The 21,685-nt window shown below is 44.4% G+C and overlaps 3 protein-coding genes across 5 annotated transcripts in view; 2 read left to right on the top strand and 1 right to left on the bottom strand.

The window, feature by feature from the left end:
• Utp4 (UTP4 small subunit processome component) overlaps nucleotides 1–10,289 on the bottom strand; it is a 33,637-nt gene extending 23,348 nt beyond the window's left edge. For both annotated transcript variants that reach the window (XM_041650962.1, XM_041650963.1), the window contains exons 1-5: nucleotides 10,200–10,289; nucleotides 9,360–9,520; nucleotides 4,962–5,153; nucleotides 3,416–3,500; nucleotides 803–892 (exon numbers count right to left, since the gene is read on the bottom strand). In XM_041650962.1, the coding sequence (XP_041506896.1) occupies nucleotides 803–892; nucleotides 3,416–3,500; nucleotides 4,962–5,153; nucleotides 9,360–9,518 (526 nt within the window). In that variant the 5' untranslated portion in view covers nucleotides 9,519–9,520; nucleotides 10,200–10,289. The remainder of the gene's footprint in view (nucleotides 1–802; nucleotides 893–3,415; nucleotides 3,501–4,961; nucleotides 5,154–9,359; nucleotides 9,521–10,199) is intronic.
• Nucleotides 10,290–10,292: 3 nt separating this feature from the next.
• Chtf8 (chromosome transmission fidelity factor 8) lies at nucleotides 10,293–17,970 on the top strand. 2 transcript variants are annotated; one of them, XM_041650969.1, is made up of 4 exons: nucleotides 10,293–10,404; nucleotides 16,908–16,963; nucleotides 17,229–17,346; nucleotides 17,746–17,970. In XM_041650969.1, the coding sequence occupies exons 2-4, from the start codon at nucleotides 16,941–16,943 to the stop codon at nucleotides 17,968–17,970; spliced, it is 366 nt and encodes a 121-aa protein (XP_041506903.1). In that variant the 5' UTR covers nucleotides 10,293–10,404; nucleotides 16,908–16,940. The 2 variants fall into 2 exon arrangements, with proteins under 2 accessions (XP_041506903.1, XP_041506904.1); XM_041650970.1 differs by lacking the exon at nucleotides 10,293–10,404 and adding an exon at nucleotides 10,639–10,772.
• On the top strand, nucleotides 17,967–20,387 carry Derpc (DERPC proline and glycine rich nuclear protein). Its single transcript, XM_041650966.1, has one exon. It carries the CDS (start codon nucleotides 17,967–17,969, stop codon nucleotides 19,575–19,577), a length of 1,611 nt encoding a protein of 536 aa, XP_041506900.1. The 3' UTR covers nucleotides 19,578–20,387.
• The last annotated feature ends 1,298 nt before the right edge of the window (nucleotides 20,388–21,685 follow it).

Here is a 21,685-nt window from a genome sequence, read left to right as displayed (position 1 = left end):
ATGGCTCAGGGGGCTGGAGAGATGGCTCAGCGGTTAAGAGCATTGCCTGCTCTTCCAAAGGTCCTGAGTTCAATTCCCAGCAACCACATGGTGGCTCACAACCATCTGTAATGAGGTCTGGTGCCCTCTTCTGGCCTTAAGGCATACACGCAGAAAGAATATTGTATACATAATAAATAAATAAATATTAAAAAAAAATATCCTCTTACGAAGAAAGTGCTGTATCCTATGGAAGAATGAAGATCCCCCAAATACAGCAGTGCTAATCAAAAACAGGAATGAGAGGCTAAAGAGATGGCTCAGTGGTTAAGAGTGCTTACTACACAGGTTTTAAAAAAAAAATAAAGAGAGAAGTCTGAATCCCAGGACACGTGTAAAGGTTGGACATGGTCCCTTCAGGCCTATCATCCCAGGCCTGGAGGATCATCGGAACTAGCTTCTTGCTGGCCTATTCTAAAAAACAAAATAAAACAAAACAAAAACCAGACTCACCCCTGCCCTGGGTTCATAAGAGACTGTGCCTCAGAAAGAGCCTGAGTCCTTCTAAAGTTCTTCTCTTGTCACTACCTATGAAGGCATGTATACGTACATATAACACAGAATAGACAGAGACAGACACACTTAGTCATATACAGAATGCACATGGAAAACGGGCAAAATTTGTGGTGGACATGTGGAGAGATTAATGAGAAGTTAGCTCATCACATTCATTGAAAACGTGACAAAGTCGAGCTCTCAGAAACTGAGAAATGTAGATCTGACAACACCCACAACACAAATGTACCAAATAGAAAACAGTCACCTGATTTGACATCAAACACGATAACGTAGTCTATGGAGCCAGCTGCAATGTGGGTACCAGCAGGATGCCAACTGAGACTTAGGATCCGACCTTAGGAGTAATAAAACAAGAAAAAAGGTGACATAAACTGAGCTCTCCTCCCACAGCGACCTACATGGCTTCTGCAATTCAGTGTTAGTTTCTCATTCCCCGCAGCAGATGTACTGTCCTGGGTCCCACAATGGAGTATCTGACAACTTGTTTTACTAATGTATAAATAGTTGAGGAAAATATGTAAAATAAACACATCCTTCTGAGAACGATCTGGTTGTGACCTAACAAAATTTCAATGTGCACAGACACTGACTTCAGATTAAAGAGACATACTTGCACGGATGCGCAAATATATGTATGGTCATGCACAAGTATTAACATTACAAACAAGGATGCACTGACTACAAGATGACGGCCTCATGAGACCTTATCATCCAGTGACATCAGCCATCTGAGTTTGTGTAAGCATACCTGATAATGTTCACACGATGGGATGATTTAACACTGTATTTTCAGAACAGATCCCTTCTGTTAACCAACCATAATTAAGCATATCTGTCGCCAGGCGGTGGTGGCGCACGCCTTTAATCCCAGCACTCGGGAGGCAGAGGCAGGTGGATCTCTGTGAGTTCGAGACCAGCCTGGTCTACAGAGCTAGTTCCAGGACAGGCTCCAAAACCACAGAGAAACCCTGTCTCGAAAAACCAAAAAAAAAAAAAAAAAAAGCATGTCTTTCTTTCTTTGGTGGTTGTGCTGATTAGTTTTTTTGTCAACTTGACTAGACTAATTCTATGACATCTACTGAAAAGTACTGTATCACCTTTCCAATTGAGAAATAACAAAAATCTGGTTCCAGTGGATAGCTATCCCTAAAGGACACAGAACACACAGCATGCTCACTACTCTCCAAAACAGGCACAGGCATTGGCAGTCTACAGTCCGCTTTCAGTTTGTAAATCAAGTTTTACACAATCACAAATCTCTGTTCATGCACTGTGACGGTTTCTGTGCTACAAGTAGAGATAGCAGGGACTATTTTGCCTTCAGAGCCTCAAGTACCATGGTGCTCAGTACTTTACAACCCAGAGCCCAAGCAGCAGCAGTTGCTCATGATACTCACCGAGACATTGAAATTGGCTAGTAGGGTTAAGAACCACAGCTAGCCTTTAATCCCACCACTTGAGAGGCAGAAGTAGATGGATCTCTAAGTATGAGGCCAGCCTGGTCAACAGAGTGAGTTCCAGGACAGCGAGGGCTACACAGAGAAACCTTGTCTTGAAAAACAAGCAAACAATAAAAACAAACAAACCACGGCCAGCAAAGCTTAGAGGTGCATGCCTGTAATCACACTGCTAAGGCAGGACTGCATGAGTTTAAGGGCAGTCAGGGCTACACAGAGTAACAGGTAAGTGGGGGCTACAGTGTGAGAAGCTGTCTCACAAAAACCAGAAGAAAAGGGAAAAAGAAATCACAGCTCTCTTGTTGTGCAGATCTGTAATCTCAGTACTCAGGAAGTAGAGGCAGGCCTACACAGAAGAACCAGCCTCAGGACATCATTTAATGATAAAAAACAAACATACAAATATTTAAATTTCACAAAACAGGAGTTTTTGTAGCGGTGCACTGCCTAATTTTATGTCAACTTGACAAAGCTAGTCATTTTGGAAGAGAAACTCTCAACTGAAAAAAAAAAAGCCCCAACCAGGCTGGCCTGTAAGCAAAACTGTGGTACATTTTCTCCATTGTGGAAGGGGACCACCCAGGATGAGAGGTCCTGGATGCTGTAAGAAAGCAGACCGAGGGCTGGAGAGATGGCTCAGCGGTTAAGAGCGTTGCCTGCTCTTCCAAAGGTCCTGAGTTCAATTCCCAGCAACCACATGGTGGCTCACAGCCATCTGTAATAAGGTCTGGTGCCCTCTTCTGGCCTGCAGGAAAATATGTAGACAGAATATTGTATACATAATAAGAAAGAAAGAAAGAAAGAAAGAAAGAAAGCAAGCAGACGAGACAAGGCAGCACCCCTCCATGGCCTCTGCACCAGATCCTGCCTCCAGGTTCCTGACCTGCTTGAGTTTCTACCCTGATTCCCTTTGACGATGGCCTGTCTGTGGAGCTCTAAGCGGATATAAAGTCTTTCCTCTCTGCGTTGCTTTTGGTCATGGTATTTATCACAACAACAGAAACCATAAGATGTACACTATACCTAACACTGACTTTCACACAAACACTAGTTTTCTACTTTGATTTTCTGTACTTTTGCTTAACCAGGCAATCACAACTATGCAACCAGGCAATCACAACTATGCAACCAGGCAATCACAACTATGCAACCAGGCAATCACAACTATGCAACCAGGCAATCACAACTATGCAACCAGGCAATCACAACTATGCAACCAGGCAATCACAACTATGCAACATAATGAGATGTAGAACTCCTAGAACTTTTCCTTGTACACACAAAAAATGTATATATACAAAACATTATTTATAGCAGCAGGAAAACACCCTCTCCCTAGTGGCGCAAAAACATAACTTCTTGTTGAGACTACTCATCACCCCACCAAAAACAACCCTTACTTTTCTGCCGATCAAAATTTCTTGCAAACTGTATTTTGTCTGGAGTGACCTCAAACAGTTTCACAGAGCCATCTTCACAACCGACCTATTGAGAGAGAGATAGAAAACAGACTAAATGAGTCTTCTATAGGACCACTATTCCCACACACAAATATATACATTGTTTCTTCTCTAAAAGCTATCACTTACCCTAAAACCAAACCAACCAAACAGCTTGTCAGAGGGGGTAGGGGACCTATGCTCAAGAAATTGGTATGTATACTCCTGTTGACTACACAGTCTAGTCACAAGTGGGCAACTTTCTGCATATGACATAGAATAAAAGCAGGCTTTCACACATACCTGCCAGAGACCCATGACCTAGTAAAAGATCTACTGACCTTTAAACCCAAATGGAAACATAAGATAGTATACAAGTTAGTATAAGTGAAATATTAAAAAAAAAAAGACATCGCAAAAAATTAAATGTTAGGGCAGAAAAATGGCTCATTGGAAAAAGGCTAGCTGCCAAGCCTGGATAACTTAAGTTTGATCTCAAAGACGTACAAGATGGAAGGAGAAAACCAACTTACACAGTTGTCCTCTGACCATCACAAGCACTCCGCAGCACAGATGCCTCAACCCCCATCACAAATAATAAATGTAACTTCACACACACACACACACAAACACACACACACACACGTGCAGTGAATCTACAGAAGGACTTAACACCCCATATTTCTGAAACAAAAGTTACTATTAAAATACAAACTATATCAAAACAAAACTAGTCTCTACTTAGTTCCAAAGAAGTTCAGAAAATTCTGAAATTAATTAACCCTGACATTTCACAAAGGAATAAACAAGGTCCAAGCTGAAGTAAGTCTTCTTCTGTCCCACCAGCCAGCTCCCAAATAACGGCACAAAGACTTATTAGTAATTATGAAAACTTGGCCTTACTTTAGACTTGATTTTACCTAGCTCTTACAACTTAAATGAACCCATTTCTATTAATCTATGTTTTGCCCATCCTGCTTCTGTGTCTCCTCTGACTTTCTCTCTCTGCCTGGAAGTCCTGCCTATACCTCCTGACTAGCTATTGGCTATTTAGCTTTTTATTACACCAATCACAGCAACACATCTTCACAGTGTACAAATCTTCCATAAAACCAAGCTAACAGCATAAGGGCAAAGTGAGCAGTGATTTATTATTGTTTGTTTGTATGAGCTTTGACTCTATGTATGTACGTGCATCACTTTTGTGCAGTGCCCGCAGAGGCTACAAGAGGGTCTCCAACTACTGGGAACTGGAGTTGTGAGCCACCATGTGGATGCTGGGAACCAATCCAGGATCTGTGCAAGAGCAGTCAGTACTCTTAACTGATGAGTCGTCCCTCCAGCCTATGACCAGGGATTTTTAACCTTCATTGCCAATTCTAATATTTTGTCTTATGAGTCTTGATACCTAGCTAAGCTTGGAATTTCTATAAGACATAAACATGAGGAAGGAAATTTGAGTGGGCATAAAACTACTCTTTGGAATAACCAAGAGTTGCTTACTGACCAAAAGCTGAGAGCCACTGGGGCTGGCGGTCATACTCCAAATAGGTCCTCCGAAGGCGTCCAGAGCATACTTTATGTTTAGTGCCTGTAGGTCATACTCGAGAATTTCTCCGTTAAGTCCAGCACTAAAGAGCCGCTGTCCTTCTGCCCAACATAGGGCTTCTGTAGCCCGAGACTCATGACCTGGGAAAAACTAAAGAAACATCATAACTTTTCCAACCTGCCATGAATTCAAAACTACAGAAACGCTGTAACACCCCAACTTGCAACCATCAACACTTGACGAGTATTTCCCCACAGACAACTAGTATAGGTTTTCACTATCAAACATTTGTGCCTACTAGACACTTTTACTTCTTTCAGCTTCAAATTTTAGTTACTTAATATTACTGTACTTTAAGTTATATGCTTGATTTTCTCTAACTGGATATGAGATATATAATTTCTTAAAACTATTGCAAACTTCTTGACTGTTGGTTATAGGAGGCACAGAGGTCTCTGTGCTCACAGATGAGCATTAGAGAAACCTGGAATGTTAGTACACATGGCTGTTCCTTCAAGGGAAGGAATACACACCCAGAAAGGTTATCCACCCAGAAAGGCTGGGAGCTTACAAGCCTTTGTGCTAGCCGTGTGGCTAGACTTTTTTAGGCATCTGATCTTGCCCCAGACCCTTATCATAAGCTTGTTTCTCTCAGTCAATCTACAGAACCCATTTTTATGGATTTTACAAGGAGTTTCTGTATAGTCATGTTTGATCTGCATGTTCCTCAGGGAGATTTATGTATGCTTTGTTGTATATGCAGAATGAGTTAATCATTACCAAATTGTGCCGTGCTAAAATATGCCAAAAATAAACTACTTGGGGGTTAGACTCCAGAAGTTTGAGCTAACATCAGATGGAGTTGTGTTAAACCAAACTGCCTTCTTCTTGCTATTCAAAAATCATTTCTCCGGGCGGTGGTGGCGCACGCCTTTAATCCCAACATTCGGGAGGCAGAGGTAGGCGGATCTCTGTGAGTTCGAGGCCAGCCTGGTCTACAAAAGCTAGTTCCAGGACAGGCTCCAAAGCTACAGAGAAACCCTGTCTCGAAAAACCAAAAACAAAAAAAAGCAAAAACAAAACAACAACAACAACAACAAAAAAAAAAAACATCTCTCTGTAGGCCTGTGACAGTCACAGAGTCCCAGAATTGACGGTCATTCCCAATCCTGCCCCACAAAACCAATTTTTCTATCCAGGATTTTTCATCTTCTTACTTAACTAGGCAGCCACAGCTATGTTGTACAATGGATGACTTAGTTTTTAACAAAAAAACCAACTAGGTTTTAAAAGTAAAATACAACAGTATATGCAACAGGACATAAAGGACAAAGGGAATGGAAATGGTTTAATTTGTTAAGGTACCTGCTACCAAGTCTGAGGACCCAAATTCAACGCCCAGGACCCATATGGTGGGAAAGAACTGATTCCCCCAGGTTGTCCTCTAGTTTATACAGGGATGTATGGCACGCACACACACCCAAAGGAGAAATGCCAGTCAATTTAGTGCAGCCTAATGTACAGCATTAAGAAGATCTGAAATTGTGTGCTGCACTATCCTAGACCTCAGAATTCACTGATCACTTGCTTACTAACCAAAAGTAACTTTCAAGTCTTGCAAGGTCCATTCAAACTAAATGCCTTTATGCAGGCCTATTATTACTAATCTTTTCTAGTTATTTCTATCGTGCCTTTTCTGTGTTTAAACACACAAATTGTCCACTATGTTACAACTGCCTGGAGCATTCCAATATAGTGACATGTTTTTGACGTCTATAGCTTAGGAATAAGGCTATACAATGGCTGGCTTGCATAAATCAACCTTCTAATGATATCCACTAATACATATCTCAAAACATACCTCTATCAAGAGATACAACATGACAAACACAAAAGTTGCATGACTGTACACATGCTGAAGGCCAGTGTGTCCACTTTACCTGTAAAGAGTTGTCTAGGATACAGTTCACTCCAGCTTTTTGTTCAAGTCTCAAGTTTTCCTTCCTTCCTTTCTTTTTGAGGCAGGGCCTTACACCATGTAGCTCTGGCTGCCATAGAATTTTCTATATGGACCAGGTTGGCCCAGGGCTCATAGTGATAAACTGCTTCTGTCTTCTGAGTGCTGGGATTAAAGGTGTGCACTACCACCACCACAGCCACATGACTATAGCCTCAAATTTTTAAGTATTTTTTCTTAGATATTCAGTATTTTCATACATGTCAAAGTATTTTAATTTTATGCCTGTTTGACACAAACAGACTATGCTTCCTATCTGAACTTGCAAGACCAAGCGACCTATGGGTTAAATGGCTATGTCCAAAAGGCTGAAGTCAATGGACTGAAGGGAATACAGGTCTCCTTACTCCCAGTCTCTTCATTCTGATTCACTAAGCATGTCTTTCTCTAATGACATGACTGAGGTCAGTAACTCTTAATTTTCAAAGACAATGTGTATGTATATGTGCATGCGCGTGTGTACATATGAAGGTCAAAGGACAACTGGTAGGGATTGGCCTCTCCTTCTACCACATGGGTGGCAGAGATCAAACTCAGGTTGTCAGGCTTGCAAGCAAGCATCTTTACCCACTGAGTCATCTTACCCAGCCAGGGGTTTTTTTGAGATGAATTTCTCTGTGTAGCCCTGGCTGTCCTGGAACTCACTCTGTAGATCAGGCTGTCCCTGAACTCAGAGATCTCCTTGCCTCTGGGATTAAAGGTGTGCGCCACCACCGCCTGGCCATCCTGACCAAATTTTAATGAGTAGGAAAGGAGACGTGGGGAAAACAGAAAATGAGACTGAATTAGTTAGCTGTTAAAATTACCTACAGGAGAGTGAAAGAAGAAAATGAGGGAGGGTGGGTAAGAAATGGAGGCCTTATCACTCAACATTACTCAGCAGCAAAGAGCTGAAATAGTCACCAGCATTGCTCACCTAGTAGTTCCCCATCTCACAGAATTTGAAGTTAAGTAGTAAAGAGGCCATTAAGCAAATATACAAATTATGCCAAATACAGTGGTTAGAAATGACAAACAGAAAAGTCACAACATGCAACAAGTGTACACCCAAGCATTCTTATCCTGTTTTTGGCAATGACCCATTTGTTGTGGGCAAGGAACTCCAACTGTTACGTACATACTTGTTCTTCAGCACTTCAACTCCAAGGACGATCCCTAAAGCTTCCTGTCGAGACTGCTTCTCGCTGCTTTATTACACAGCTCAGAAATGGTCTCTTTACGGATCGTTCTTCACGAATGTAAAAGCTCTGATACTTGTTTTTTTTTTTTTTTTTTTTTTTTTTGATTTTTGGAGACAGGGTTTCTCTGTGGTTTTGGAGCCTGTCCTGGAACTAACTCTTGTAAACCTGGCTGGTCTCGAACTCACAGAGATCCGCCTGCCTCTGCCTCCTGAGTGCTGGAATTAAAGGCGTGCGCCACCACCGCCCGGCTCTGATACTTGTTTTAACATCGGTACTGGACACGTACTCAGTCTCTTAGAAACATTTACAGAATACCTGATCTCAAATGCCAGGCTGCTGGACACTGGATACTCATTTACCCGGCTCTTCTCTCTTGAACCGAGCGGAATTTGCACCCGAAGAAAATTAGTAGTCAGTGTCCTTGGAGGGAAAATCTTCGGAGCTTGAGAGATGGCTCAACAGTTAAGAGCACTTGTTCCTGCAAAGGGTTCCCAGCACCCAATGGTAGCTCATAACCTTCTAACTCCAGTTCTAGGGGATCCAGTGCTCTCCCTGGACCACCATGGGCATTAGGCACAACTGAGGTGTACATACATGCACGTAGGCAGAATACTGCTGCACAAAAAATAAATGATACTTGATGTGTACCCAAAGACATTTTATCTAATTAAAAAATTCCTCTACTCCCAAATATAGACAATTAGTCCACATCCTTAGAGACCAGTGAACTTGTTATCACGCTACCTGCTATCATGTTCCAGAGTTTTCCGGTATTACAGCGTTTGAAGACCTTTGATTGAAAATAGAATGCATACTAAGAATCCCAGCAGGAAATGGTATTTTACCAAAATCACAATGATCTCAACATTTTCCTTTCTTCTAGGGGCCAAAAAAAAAAGACCCAGCACACTTCAGTCCCCAAATGGCACGACACAGGATTCCGAGGTAGGATCTTTCTACACAACTTCAGCTAGTCAAACCCTGACCTGCTTTCGCCAATCAAAGGATTTCATATATGCTACAGAAGCTCCGTAGTTCTAGGCAATTCCATCGCAGGCGCACTCACTCCATCTATCTTAAGATAGGACATGTAAGCTGTAGACTTGGAACTTGGAGTTAACATCAGGGACCACCACACCAGGCTTCCTAAAGACTTACTTTCTCCTGAAAGTAGTTTGCTGACAAGTTATAAATTTCCACCGTGCCATCTGTTCGTGAGACAGCCAATCTGTTTGACTGGTTATTGTAAGCCACGCAGCGGATGCCTGATGGAACATAATTAAAGAAACGTACTCGATGGACCTTAAATTCACCCATTCCTGGGGGGACAAAAAGACATCGTTAAACGTTAACTGGAGAATCTCGCAGGCATTCAATTTATTATCACCACTGCTGGATGAGAGATTCCAACGATCTCTCACTAACGTTCATTTCCAATAATGATATCGTGCCCCAGCAAGGCTCGACCACCTCTCAACACGGATGCTTCAACAAATTAACCCCAAAGGCCTACTCCAGTCCTTGTCTTTTTAGCCTACTGAGGAGGAGAAGAGTTTGAAAACCGGCATTTTAGCAAGAATGCTAAACTCTTAACTTTACTAAGTTTGCAAATGACAGATCCACTCCACGACAGGGACGTGAGGCTGATGGGGTGGGGGTGGGGGTGGACGACCCAGAGCACAAGTGAGCAGCGACAAGACTTGGTGATTTTTCCCGACTGCCTCGTCTAGCAGTTACCCCACACACACCTACTGAGTGGAACTTATCTGCCCATCACTCGTCTATCCTCAAGATTAGGAAGCCACAGGCAGAGAGGGCACGTTTTGAAGAGCGAGAGGCTTCGCCACCCCCTGCGCTATGCTAGGTCCCAGGAGTGACTTCCACTCTCTGAAACCGGCTATCTGACAATGTTCGCGGGTCCCCGACCCCGGGCGAGCTGCACCCCATCAGAACCCACTGTCCCAGCAGCCTCCGGAGGTTCTTCCCGAACTCACTTACCGCCCGGCACTCGCTAGCCCGGACCTCACCTCTCTCCGCCCCAGCCCCCACGTGCGCGCGCGCGCTCTCCAGCTCTACCCCGGAAGTGCTCGGCGGAGAGAGGCGGAAGTGCGCAGGCAATGCTCGCGGCGGCGGCGACGGCGGCGGGAGGTTCGGTTGTCGCCCGTTGGCCGCGCGGCGCCGCTCTCGGCGGCCGCCATTGCAGGTCAGGCCGCGGGTGGGGGGCGCGGGAGGACGCGGGGAATGAGGCCGGAGGCGGGAGCCGGGGCGAGAGCGCGGAGGAGCGGCCAGCTAGGGAGCCGGGGCCGGGCGGGGCGCGCGGCTCGGGGAGAAGAATGGCGAGCGGAGGGGCGGGGAGCGGGCGGGGGAGGGGCGCATGCGGGGCCAGGGAGCTTGAGGGCCGCGGGGGCCGAGGCTAGCCCGCAGCGGGCTGGGGGAGCTTGGGGACCCTGAGCTTGGACAGGGACGGAAGGAAGGCAGCGAGCGAGCTGGGCGGAGTGGGAGAAAGGTGGAAAGACTGGCGGAGCGCGGGCGGAGGACGGAGCAGGGGGCGGCGCGGGCCGCATCCTCGAGGTATGTGCGGGGAAAGGGGCTCAGTCCCCTGTCGGGAGGCCTGCTGGAGTCGGATGGACCTGGAACCCAGAAAGCGGGAATGGCAGAAGGAGGCTCAAATGGGGGGTTGGGCGGAGCTGACAGAAATGCGAGGCTTGTTCAAGGGGACATTTATTTTAAATCATGGTGTTGGGGTGGGGGGAGCTTCTGGGAGACAACATTTAGGAGGGTGGTTGCAAAGTGATCTCGGGGGCTTTGTGGATGGAGTGGAGCTTAGGGTCGAGGAGGGTGGTGGCCTAGAGAAGCGGGACTAGGAACAATTTTAGATAGTTGAATTGAATGGTAGAGGAAGGTAGTTGAAAGAGGATTTTTTTGGGAGGAGGGTAAAGGATTTGAAGACCGGTGGGGGCCCCACATGGAAGAAAAAGCAGTTTAAATAAGAGTCGGGGTAGTTTCTTAGGGAGGTAGATGGTGGATTAGACACCGTGGTAAAACAGTTCCAATAGTAGTCTCGGATAGTTTGAAGGGAGTTGGAGAAACGGGGGGAGGGGGGCTTCCAGAAAGTGGGTGGGCTTACAAGTAGAGTCTGTCTAGGCGAAAGAGTGGGAGGGGGACCAAGGGTGGAGGAGATAGAAGAAAATGGGAGAAGAATCCAGCCGAGAGAGGGCCTCCCTTTCAATTGCAGCGCGCGCTCGCGCGCTCCGCCAGAAAGGGTTGGGAGGAAGAGGCAGTGATGCCAGGAAGTGGAGGAAAGGTTGAAATGGGGTGGCAGAGTAGCAGAAGATGGAGAAAACCGGAATAACTCAAATCGACCGAAGCCATCTTTTCTACCCATTGTCTACAAATAACAGTAATTGATTCCCTCCAATGGAGAAAGCCTACCACGTGATGGGAACGTACCACGTGTGTGCATAGTGTCTAAACACGTTTGGAAAACATTCTTCACTAATTAAAGTTCGGAAGCATTCAGTTCCATCTTCCCTCCACAGCCCCTTTTGCAGGGGAACAAGTGTCTCATTTAAAGTAGTTTAGTCTTTAACCCCGCCAAGAGACAAGGCACCCTTAGAAGTTAGGATCAAACATTCCCTCCAGTCACAGAACCACCATGACACTGGTAATAAAAGTGATTTGTATTCAGTCATATATAAAACGTCCTCGGCTGTTCATTTAGCAGAAAGACACAGAGAAGTAGTTGTCATGTTTAGAGAAATGACCTAGAACAGCTTAATTCTGAGGCAATTTGGTAAACCCTGATTTTAGTGTTTGAACTGTTCTCCAGTTAGAAAGTTGACTTGATGACCTCCTGTTTTTATAGGCTATTTTTATTCATTGTAAACATTGGCAATGTGGGTATTAGTGATATTCTACTTGACATATACTAAGAAATATGTTTAACTTTTTTATACTTTAAAAAAGTGAATTTTAAAGTGCAGTTTTGGAAAATTTCAAGAGATTCCATTTAAAACAGGGAAAACCAAAAATACTCGAAGAACTAGTGCCTATCTTGTACATTGATTTAATCCAGCAGAAAAAGCAAAAGACAACACTAGCTGTTTGGATATGTTATAATGAACTTTTTTCCAGACAGGTTTTTTTTTTATGTAGCCCTGGCTGTCCTGGAACATGATCTGTAGACCAGGCTGATAAAATGGACATTTATAAAACATTGTTTAGTCCTAGAAAGTTTTGTATGTTGTTGAATCATTGAGTCACAGTCCTTTGTTTTTCTACTTGTATGATTAGGTATATATCATACCACATATTATTTTGGGAAGTTACCATTGTGAGGGTCACTTATCTCTAAGATATTAGTAACCCTGTAATATGTAGTGATATAGAGAGCAGAGGATGAGAATTGAGTTTGGTCAGATATTAAAATGAAACGTCCTCAGTCCTCATGACCTCTCTTCCTCATGAGGGGCAGAGAACAGGGTATAATTTTGAATCCTGAAGGTGGCATTGAATTTGACTTTTAAAGGTTTCGAAAACCTAGGCATGGATAATAGCTAGCTTAATTGTTAACTACTTTGATGTATTAGCTTGAATTATTAGCTACTTTCAAGACAAGTTACAAGGTTGCTTGCAGTTTTGTAGGAGAATAAGGCCAATTGCATATCTTGAAGTACTGTATGAGAAGGACCGTACTGTGTAGTGGTTAGTGTCGCATTGCCTCTACTTCTTAAAGCTATGTGATCAGTTGCTTAAACTTTAGCCTTTCTAAACCTGTTTCCTTGCCATAAAGAGTGTGATGACCATGACAGGATAAAATGAGATAATGCAGTAAACATTCCGAAGATTAGCGACATAAACTCTTTTTGTATTGGTAACACTGCTGCTTTTCCAAACAAGCCAAACCTCAGGCCAACCTAGAAATGGTCATTGTCTCTTAGTGTTAGAATGAAGTGAGACTGAAGACTCAGAAATTGATGCCTTACAGAAAAATGTCTTTGTGGTGTTTTTTTCTGTTACTACTAACAGAATTTGGCTTGTTACAGGTTAAGCGTTACTCAGTTCACACAAGAAGGGCTTCAGATTTTGGAATATTTGCATTAACTTAGCAGATGAGCACATTTAAACTGATAAAACTGAAAACTTAAAATTTGATACTAATAAGTAACCTAATATAAATTAAATTTTTCATATTTGGAACCATTTCATGTTTTAGAGGTGTTATACTTGGCCTCCTCATCTTTTGTAGTTTTTTTTCCCTCCTGCCTACTCTCAAGGAGTTAGGTACAGATTAAGATGATCATTTTCTTGCCCATTTTTGTTTTTAGAAACAGGATCTTTCTGTGTAGCTGGGCAGGAACTCAGTCTTCTTGCCTCAGCCTCCCAAATGCAGGGATTCCAGGTGTATACCAGCACACCTGGCTTTTTATGTCCTTTTGAATAAAATCCACGCTCATTCTCCTGTCACCCCCATCGGTTGTGTCCCCAGTTCAGCACTTAGTTTAGCTCTTGGCTAGTTCTCTAGTGAGCTCAAGGAGCAAGCAAAGGAATAATAGAATTTAGATGCTACAGGAAATTTTAAGGCATGAAAGTATAATTTTAAATTTTACTAAATTACTAAATACACAAATTATATAAACATAATCATATCAGTACATAGGTGCATCTAAACTACACTGACCCATAGAGCTTGAATTACCTAAATAGATTTAGCATAAGTTTTTACAGGCTTGGTGGAGCATAGTAACAGAATGTCCAAGCTGTGACCCGTAGAATTACTATTTTCCAGGGTATTGCCAGATGTTTGCCAATATTAATAGAAATAGTTCAGGCAAGGCCTCCTGCATCTGTGTAAAAATGTATGTCTTCAACTGAAGTCCCATGGGTAGGTAGGTATTCAAGTGCCACTTCTTAGTCCATTGTTGTGAATTCTTGTTTGATAGGAGACTATCCAGGAAACAGAGCATGCACTGAAAATACCTTAAATCCACATTGTCTGTCTCATTCTTGTGGATAAAAGCACAATTGAAATTGAAATTGAAATGAGTCTTCAGGAAGTATGGTATTTTGGTACATATGATGCATATATGCATACATAAATATGGAGGACAACCTTAGATGCAGTTCTTGCCTTCTGCCTTGAGTTCGTGTCTTGGTGGTTGTTCCACTGCATACCTTCAGGCTTTTTAAGGATTTTCCTTTGTCTTCCTTCTCATGAGGCCGCTGTTACAGGTGCTAATGCTGCATGTTTGCCGTTTTCATGGGTTCTGGAGATTTGAACTCAGGTGCTCATACTTGCATGGCTAACCCTACCTGTGCCATCTCACTAGTTCCAGGAAGTAGGTTTTATCTTTAGACTATGATGTTCACTTATATGGCTTCCATGTCAGTTTCCTTAGACCATCTTATTTTGTTATACCTTGCACTCATCATCATATACCAACTGCATCTTCAGTCATCAAAGCTTATTTGAAAGAACTTCACCTGTGCAGCATTGGCCATTTACAATCCGTATATTACATACTTGATGAATTATAGTCAGAGACTTTCAAAATGCTGAACTTCTTTCTTTACAATCTAAAAAATTAGCTGTTCTCAATAGATTATGAGTCTAAACAATCTTGCATGTGTTATATTTAGTCATGATACAAGTGAGTCATAATCTACGTGTTGGCCTGTAGTCACTTAATGTGATCTTGCAGTAGCTTTCCACTTTCAAGCTAGAACCTGAATCTCAGCCTTTTGAATTGGGATTGGTATCCTTTCACTTCAGAAGTGCTTTGGAGGCCGGACTTAATGCCACATGCCTTTGATACGTACGGTACTCTGGAGGTTCAAACAGGATTGCCAGTTCAAAGATGGACCTTGTCTCAAAAACCACTCAGGTTAGGGCCTGTGACTAGTCTTGTTATATGTACAAAGATCTTTGCCTTTGAAGTTGATAAATTGCCTTTTCTTGGGTGGGACCACAACCTGTTTTGGTCCAGAGACCTAACTTATTCAAGGTGGTACAAGTCTTGGTGCCCTTTTGCTGTTTTGAACAGCATTTAAATATATTGTCACTGGCTGCCTAATTTCTTAATTCCTTTTCATTCCTTCTGGCTCTTGGTTTTGTCCTCTGGGAAGGGAAAGTTAGGTAGTGATTTTTAAGTAACTAGATGACCCAGTTTCCTGTCTCAGTTTTACTATCTTTACTCCAGCTGAATATATACCACGTATGAATAAGTGACTTTATCTGTGTATGACCCAATAGCCTCAACTTCAAAATAGGAATAAATACCTCTTACTAGAGTTGCCATGTTGATTGAAGATACCATGTTCACATGTAGATAGTGTATGGTCCATAGTGAAAATTCAAAATATGTTAGCTGCTGACTGACTCAGTGTTTTTGGTGCTCTGGAAAGAGGTTCTGTCATCCTACTGGAGGTCCAGAGTGATGATAACCAGTAAGAAGCCTATTAAATGACATGCTGGAGTCAGCTATAGTCCTAACTATCTGGAGGCTGAGGCAAGAGTATACCTGGAGTCCTAAGCCAGCCTTGGTTGTGTTGCAAGTCCTTAGCTTGAACAGGAAAAAAAAAACAAAAAACGGGGAAAAAATCTGGTGTGTTTTTGTCAAGTTTGAATACAATTATAAAACCTGTTGGCCAATTATATCACAGTTGGTAACACTATATATTGTCTCATTCGAAAGACAACCAGAAGTTGTAGCTTTGGCCCCCGAATCCAGTCTCCTCTCTCCCTGAATGGCAGTCACAGAGCAAATGAAGCTAGATAGCATCAGCTTTTAGGGTACGCAGAATTGCCACCAGGTGGCACTGTTAGATAATGTAAAAGTATAAAGAGTGTTTTCTTGATCTAAGTTGAGAGTCACATTAGAATAGCACATGCCTTTAATTCCATGACTCAGGAGACAGAAACAGATGGATCCTGAGGCCAGTCTGCCCTTTAAAATACCAGGATAGCCTGAGTTATATAGTGAAACCCTATCTCAAAAGAGAGAAAAGAAAAGAAGTAACCTTGTGATTTGCTGGAGTACACCTGAGTGTATCATCCGTCTCGCTGTTGTCAATAGCAACTGTACTCTGTCTATTCGGAATCAGCAAGAAAACCTAGCCCTTTAGGCCTTGCTAGGCAGTAGAGAATGTACCTAAAAGCACTTAGAAAAGTGCCTGTCAAATGGATGGATCTAGAAAACATATTGAGTAAGGTAACTCAGACCTAGAAAGACAAATATCATATGTACTCACTCATGAGTGGCTTTTAGACATAAAAGCAAAGAAAAACCAGCCTACAGTTCACAATCTCAGAGAACCTAGATAAAGAGGACCCTAAGAGAGACATACATGGATCTAACTACCTGGGAAGTAGAAAAGGACAAGATCTGAGTAAATTGGGAACATGGGGACTGGGAGAGGGCAAAAGGGGATGGGGGAATATATACTCAATAAAAACAATTGAAAAGTGCCTGCCACACACTGGACGGGAGTGTACAACTCAGTTTGCAGAGTGTTGCCTAGCATGTATGAAGCCCTGGGTGAGGTCCCTAGCAACACATAAGCTGGAGGTAGAGGCAGGAGAATCAGAAATTCAAGGTCATCTTCAGGAACAACCTGGTCTAGAGATCCCTTCTCAAAGGGAAAAGGTACCTATCACACAAGTAAGTGATAAATATAAAGGTGTTTTTTTCTTTTTTTTTCCTCCAGTTTTTCAGTCACTTTTTTAAAGAAGGAAGGCTCATGGTGCAAATTGTTATTTCTAGGTGAGTATGTTTTAAGATTTTACTTAGCTTGAGTGCCAAGGGCTATACTGGTTTCACACTGTTCTGGAAGCATTAGGGTCCTCAGGTAAATCTTATATAACTATTTGCATTAAGATCTCTATTTCAGTTCTCAGCACTGCCCAATTTCCCAAGCACTTGTATTTATCCCAGAGTTTCTTTGGGCCTCTAATGGTGGTGTAGGTGTAGGACACTACTCATCCTTCACCACTCAAAAATATTGTAACCACCAGCCCTTTGCTTGCAGTGCGGGGGCTGGAGGCCTGGCAGAATGGGTGCTGATGGAACTACAGGGGGAGATCGAGGCTCGCTACAGCACCGGATTAGCTGGAAACCTCCTGGGAGACCTACATTACACCACTGAGGTGAGGGGGCTTTTATTCCCTACCTTATGCCTCAGTAAAGCAAGCTACACCGAGGTGGTGCTCCCAGGACCCAGTGTGAGGACTTTCCTCAGGTTTGTTGCTCGAGGTTTAGCCAGTCTGTAGAACTGTCTGCTTGCTGTCTCACCACTTTCGCAGTAGCAGGGCAGTGGAGCCTTGGGGAATCTGCAAGGGTCCTAAAAATAGAAATGCTCTTTACTTGGGGCTAGAAAGAATAAAAAGGGCATAAGGGTGGATTGTCCAGTGCAGTTTTTTAACAGTGATAGAGCCAGATTAGGGGTTGTGAGGTGCCACCATTGCTGCCAAGAGCAGCTTTACAAGGCACCTGAGAGGAATGGCCTTGCCCTCAACCTCAGGCATCTCCTTCTTCTTCTGCCAAAGGGAACCCCTGTGCTGATCGTGGGGCACCACATCCTGTATGGGAAAATCATCCGCCTGGAGAAACCTTTTGCAGTCCTTGTCAAACACACTGCTGGGGAGCAGGACTGTGATGAGCTTGGCGCAGAGACTGGCACTCGGTATTTGGTGACAGCACTCATCAAAAACAAGATCCTCTTCAAAACTCGCCCTAAGCCTATTATCACCAACGTCCCCAAGAAAGTATGAAAGAACCCCGGATTTTCCTTAGAGAGCGGCCAACTCCTTGGACTCGTGCTCCATTGCCACCTCGAGGACGGCTGGACGGTTCCCTGGGACCACAGGGAGGACCTGCTATGAACACAGGCCACCCAATGGGCATGAACTCAGATCCTTTCCTTATGGCAGCAGGTTCTCTTGGGGGGAACCTGGCTCCATTTCCAAGGAATCCAGCTTCTTTTCCAAGTTCATCAGGCTCACTGGCTTCAAATCCAGCACACTTTCCTGCTGGTGCTCGTGACCCAAGCATGGCTTCTTTTCCAAGAGGGATGAATCCCACTGGTACAGGTGCAGTTTCCTTCCCAAGGCCAGGTGGCCTTTTGGGACCGGGACCGGGACCAGGACCGGGTTTAAACCCTAGAACAGGGGGTCTTCCAGGCCCAGGACCTATGTCTAACCCCAGATTAGGAGGCCTTTCAGGCCCTGGTCATATGGCCAACCCAAGGGCAGGTGGGCTCCTGGGAACAAGTCCTGACCCCAGAAGTGGTGGCCCTATGGGCCCTGGATGTGCGCCGAACCTGAGGGCAGGTGTTTTAGCCTCTGGTACTGGTCCTCCCAATCCTAGGCCAGTTGGTCTGGGCCCTGGACCAAGTCCTAATCTGAGATCAAGCTTTTTAGGTACAAACCCGGCTCCTAGGTCGGGTATGTTTCCAGGCCCAGGCCTGGGGCCCAATCCACGAGCAGGTGGCTTAGGTCCAGGCCTTGGGCCCAACCCGAGAGCTGGTGGCCTAGGCCCAGGCCCAAATCTGGATACCAGAGCAGGTGGCCTCTTGGGTACAGGATCTGGTCTTAACTTAAGAATGGCTGGACCTCAAGGCTTAGATCTTGCTCCCATTCTAAGGGCAGCAGGTCTTTTGGGAGCAAATTCAGCTTCTGGAAACATGGGCACAAACCCACCTACCATGACAAGAGTACCTGGCCCCATAGGACCAAACACAGGTCCTAGCTCTCGAGGAATTGGCCTTCCGGGGCCAAATCCCTCTGCCATGTCAAGGGCTCCTGGCCCCATGGGCCCTAATTCAGCTCATTTCTCAAGGCCAGGTGGCCCAATGGGGGTAAATGCTGGAGCCTTTCCAAGAGGGACAGGATCAGGAGGACTGAACCCAGCTGCCTTTTCTCAGTCTTCTGGCTCACTGGCTTCAAATCCAGGTACCTTTCAGAGGTCTGCTGGTCTCCAGGGCTCAAATCCAGCAATTTTCCCTAGAGCCTCTGGGCCACTAGGTCCCAACCAAGCAAACTTTCCAAGGGCCACTGGTCTGCAGGGTCCAAGTCCAGCTGCCTTCCCAAGGTCTGCTGGCCCATTAGGCCCGGGTCAGGTTGCTTTCCCAAGGTCAGCTGCTGGGCACCTGGGCTCTTCTCCAGCAGGCCCTGTGGGTGTCAACCCAGCTCCTTTTGCAAGGCCAGCAGGAACCCTGGGTCTTAACCCAGCTTCCTTTCCAAGGATGAATGGCCCTGTAACCAAGACTTTGGTCCCATTTCCTAGGGTAGGCAGCCTCCCTGGTTCAAATCCAGCTGCTTTCCCCAGACCTGGGGGCCCAATGGCTGCGATGTACCCAAATGGAATGTTACCCCCTTAAATACCATTTTTCTTCCAGGGCCACTTCGTTTTTCAAATACTGTGGTTCTGGTCTGGGACTGTCTCTTAGATAAAGGAGTAGATCTGGAGCTACAGTCTGAAGAACATAGCTGGGGCTCAAGTTCAAATGAGCCTTCTTTTTCCTCTGCTTTTTCTCTTGACTGAAGGCAAACTATTTGTGAGACACGGACTATGGCAGATCGAATGATCCTGACTCAAGAGAAAGCATCTCTGGCCTTCTGGACGCCTGCTGTGTGTTGTCCCACAGCTTTCTGCCCCTCGTTTCTTACTAGTTTCTTGACTTGTTCTTGTGGACTTTTCCTCAGGGATGCACTGGCCTGCAGGTCCTAATTCCCCCGTTCACCACTGGAGAATTTGCTCACTTTCTGTCTAGTGATGCTGCATTGGTGAGCGGACCATGCTTCAGTAACTCTGGCCTGGTCACCCTGGACCTGGTCATGTTCTGCTGCCAGACCTTTCCCTGGGGGCTTGAACACAGAACGGAGAGGTGGACACTCAAGTCACAGATCCACACATTTCTGCTTGACTGGACCTGCAGCTCCTTTCTCCTGGGACTTAGGTGCCAGATTTAAGGCTCCTCTGATCATCCAGCTCCCTCTCCACTGGTACTCCCAATCAAAGAACCTCAAAACTTAAACTGATGTGGATGGGAATTGGGGAATTAGGGTGGGGGTGGAGGGATGAAAGGGAGAATCACTGTGCTTTGTTCGGCCTGATGTGAAGGATGGTTGGTGTTTTTCCTGCATTGTCTCTTTTCTTACTGTTTCTTTAATAAATGGGATGAGAGGGCTGTTGCGGTCATTCCATTTTGTTCTCTTCCACAGTGGGCACGTTTAACCTCTGCTTGTCTTTGTTTTGGTGCGACAACAACCTTGTATCCAACATGCTTGCATTTGAACGGTAAGCTTTGGTTTAGCCGTCACTCTTCTGTTTCTGTTTTGTGGAGTAATTGGAGGAGAGCTGGCATTTTTTGGTTGGGAGACTGCATCTGATCGTTATTTCACGAGCCTGAGATTCACTGATACTGTGTATGCATGAGCATTCACGCATGTGCCGTGTTAGAGTGGCCTAAGTGACTTAATTCCCAAAATTGATGCAAGTGTGACAACTTGCCCGGTTTTTGAATTTTTTTAAATTAGCATTTTGTTTTTAATATCTTCCCGCTTCCTTTTTTTTTAAGATTTATTTATTATTTATTTATTTATACAGTATCCTGCCTATAGGCCAGAAGAAGGCACCAGATCTCATTATAGGTGGTTGTGAGCCACCATGTAGTTGCTGGGAATTGAACTCAGGACCTCTGGAAGAGCAGTCAGTGCTCTTAACCACCAAGCCATCTCTCCAGCCCAGCATTTTAAATATTTGAGTGGTGTGTGTGCACTCATAATGGTTTTGCACGTCTGGGAGTCAGAGGACTGTAGGGGGTGGGGCAGTGGTCATCTGCCATGAATCCCAAGGATTGAACTCAGGTCATCAGGCTTGGTAGTAGTTTCTTTTACTCCTGGGCCATCATCTTGCTGGCCTCTTATCCTACTTCTGAATTCTACTGTTACCATTTCTATCATTAGTCCTTTTAAAACTAGAGTAGGAATCAGGTTTATTAAGTACAGGAGGACATAGCTCTGAGATTCCAGCGGTTTCTTTAGATCTAAACTTCTAACCTCGTGTGTTGAAGACTTGGTCCCCAGTGAAGCTCTATAGTAGAGGTAAGAGATGGATTCTTGGACATCGGTGGAGAAACAGCTCTGCTGATAGTCATGGTGTAGGAGGCTAATTGGTAAGTGACGCAGGCTTTAGGCAGAGCACATCTGGAGAGAGTTAGTCATATGAACATAGCTTGGAGAGGTGTGATTTGTCCCTGGCTTCCTCTAGCTCTGTGATACTCTGCCTCACCAAGTACCCAGAACAGTAAAGTGATAGGACACCAAAAGTGTGAGCCAGGGTGAACCTTCCTCCAGAAGCTCACCTGGGTGCTTTGTCACAGCGATGGACACACCAGCATTGTGGAAGAGTTTTTATTTTGATAAGTTCAGTAAAAAAAAATTGTTGACCTGAAAACAGCAAAAAGCTAATCTCCAAGGACAATGA

The sequence above is a fragment of the Microtus oregoni genome, unplaced genomic scaffold, assembly GCF_018167655.1.
Source record: "Microtus oregoni isolate MIOR12 unplaced genomic scaffold, Mior012 000004F_ref0000308, whole genome shotgun sequence".
Taxonomy (NCBI): Eukaryota; Metazoa; Chordata; class Mammalia; order Rodentia; family Cricetidae; genus Microtus; species Microtus oregoni.
The sequence above is the reverse complement of the archived record's forward strand: the minus strand, read 5'-3'. Positions and strand labels throughout refer to the sequence as shown.

Coding starts and splice junctions, on each gene's coding strand:
- Chtf8 (XM_041650969.1), top strand. CDS start 16,941: ATGGTGCAAATTGTTATTTCTAG. Junction 16,964..17,228: donor GTGCAAATTGTTATTTCTAG/GTGAGTATGTTT, acceptor CTTTGCTTGCAG/TGCGGGGGCTGGAGGCCTGG. Junction 17,347..17,745: donor ACCTACATTACACCACTGAG/GTGAGGGGGCTT, acceptor CTTCTGCCAAAG/GGAACCCCTGTGCTGATCGT.
- Derpc (XM_041650966.1), top strand. CDS start 17,967: ATGAAAGAACCCCGGATTTTCCTTAGAGAGCGGCCAACTCCTTGGACT.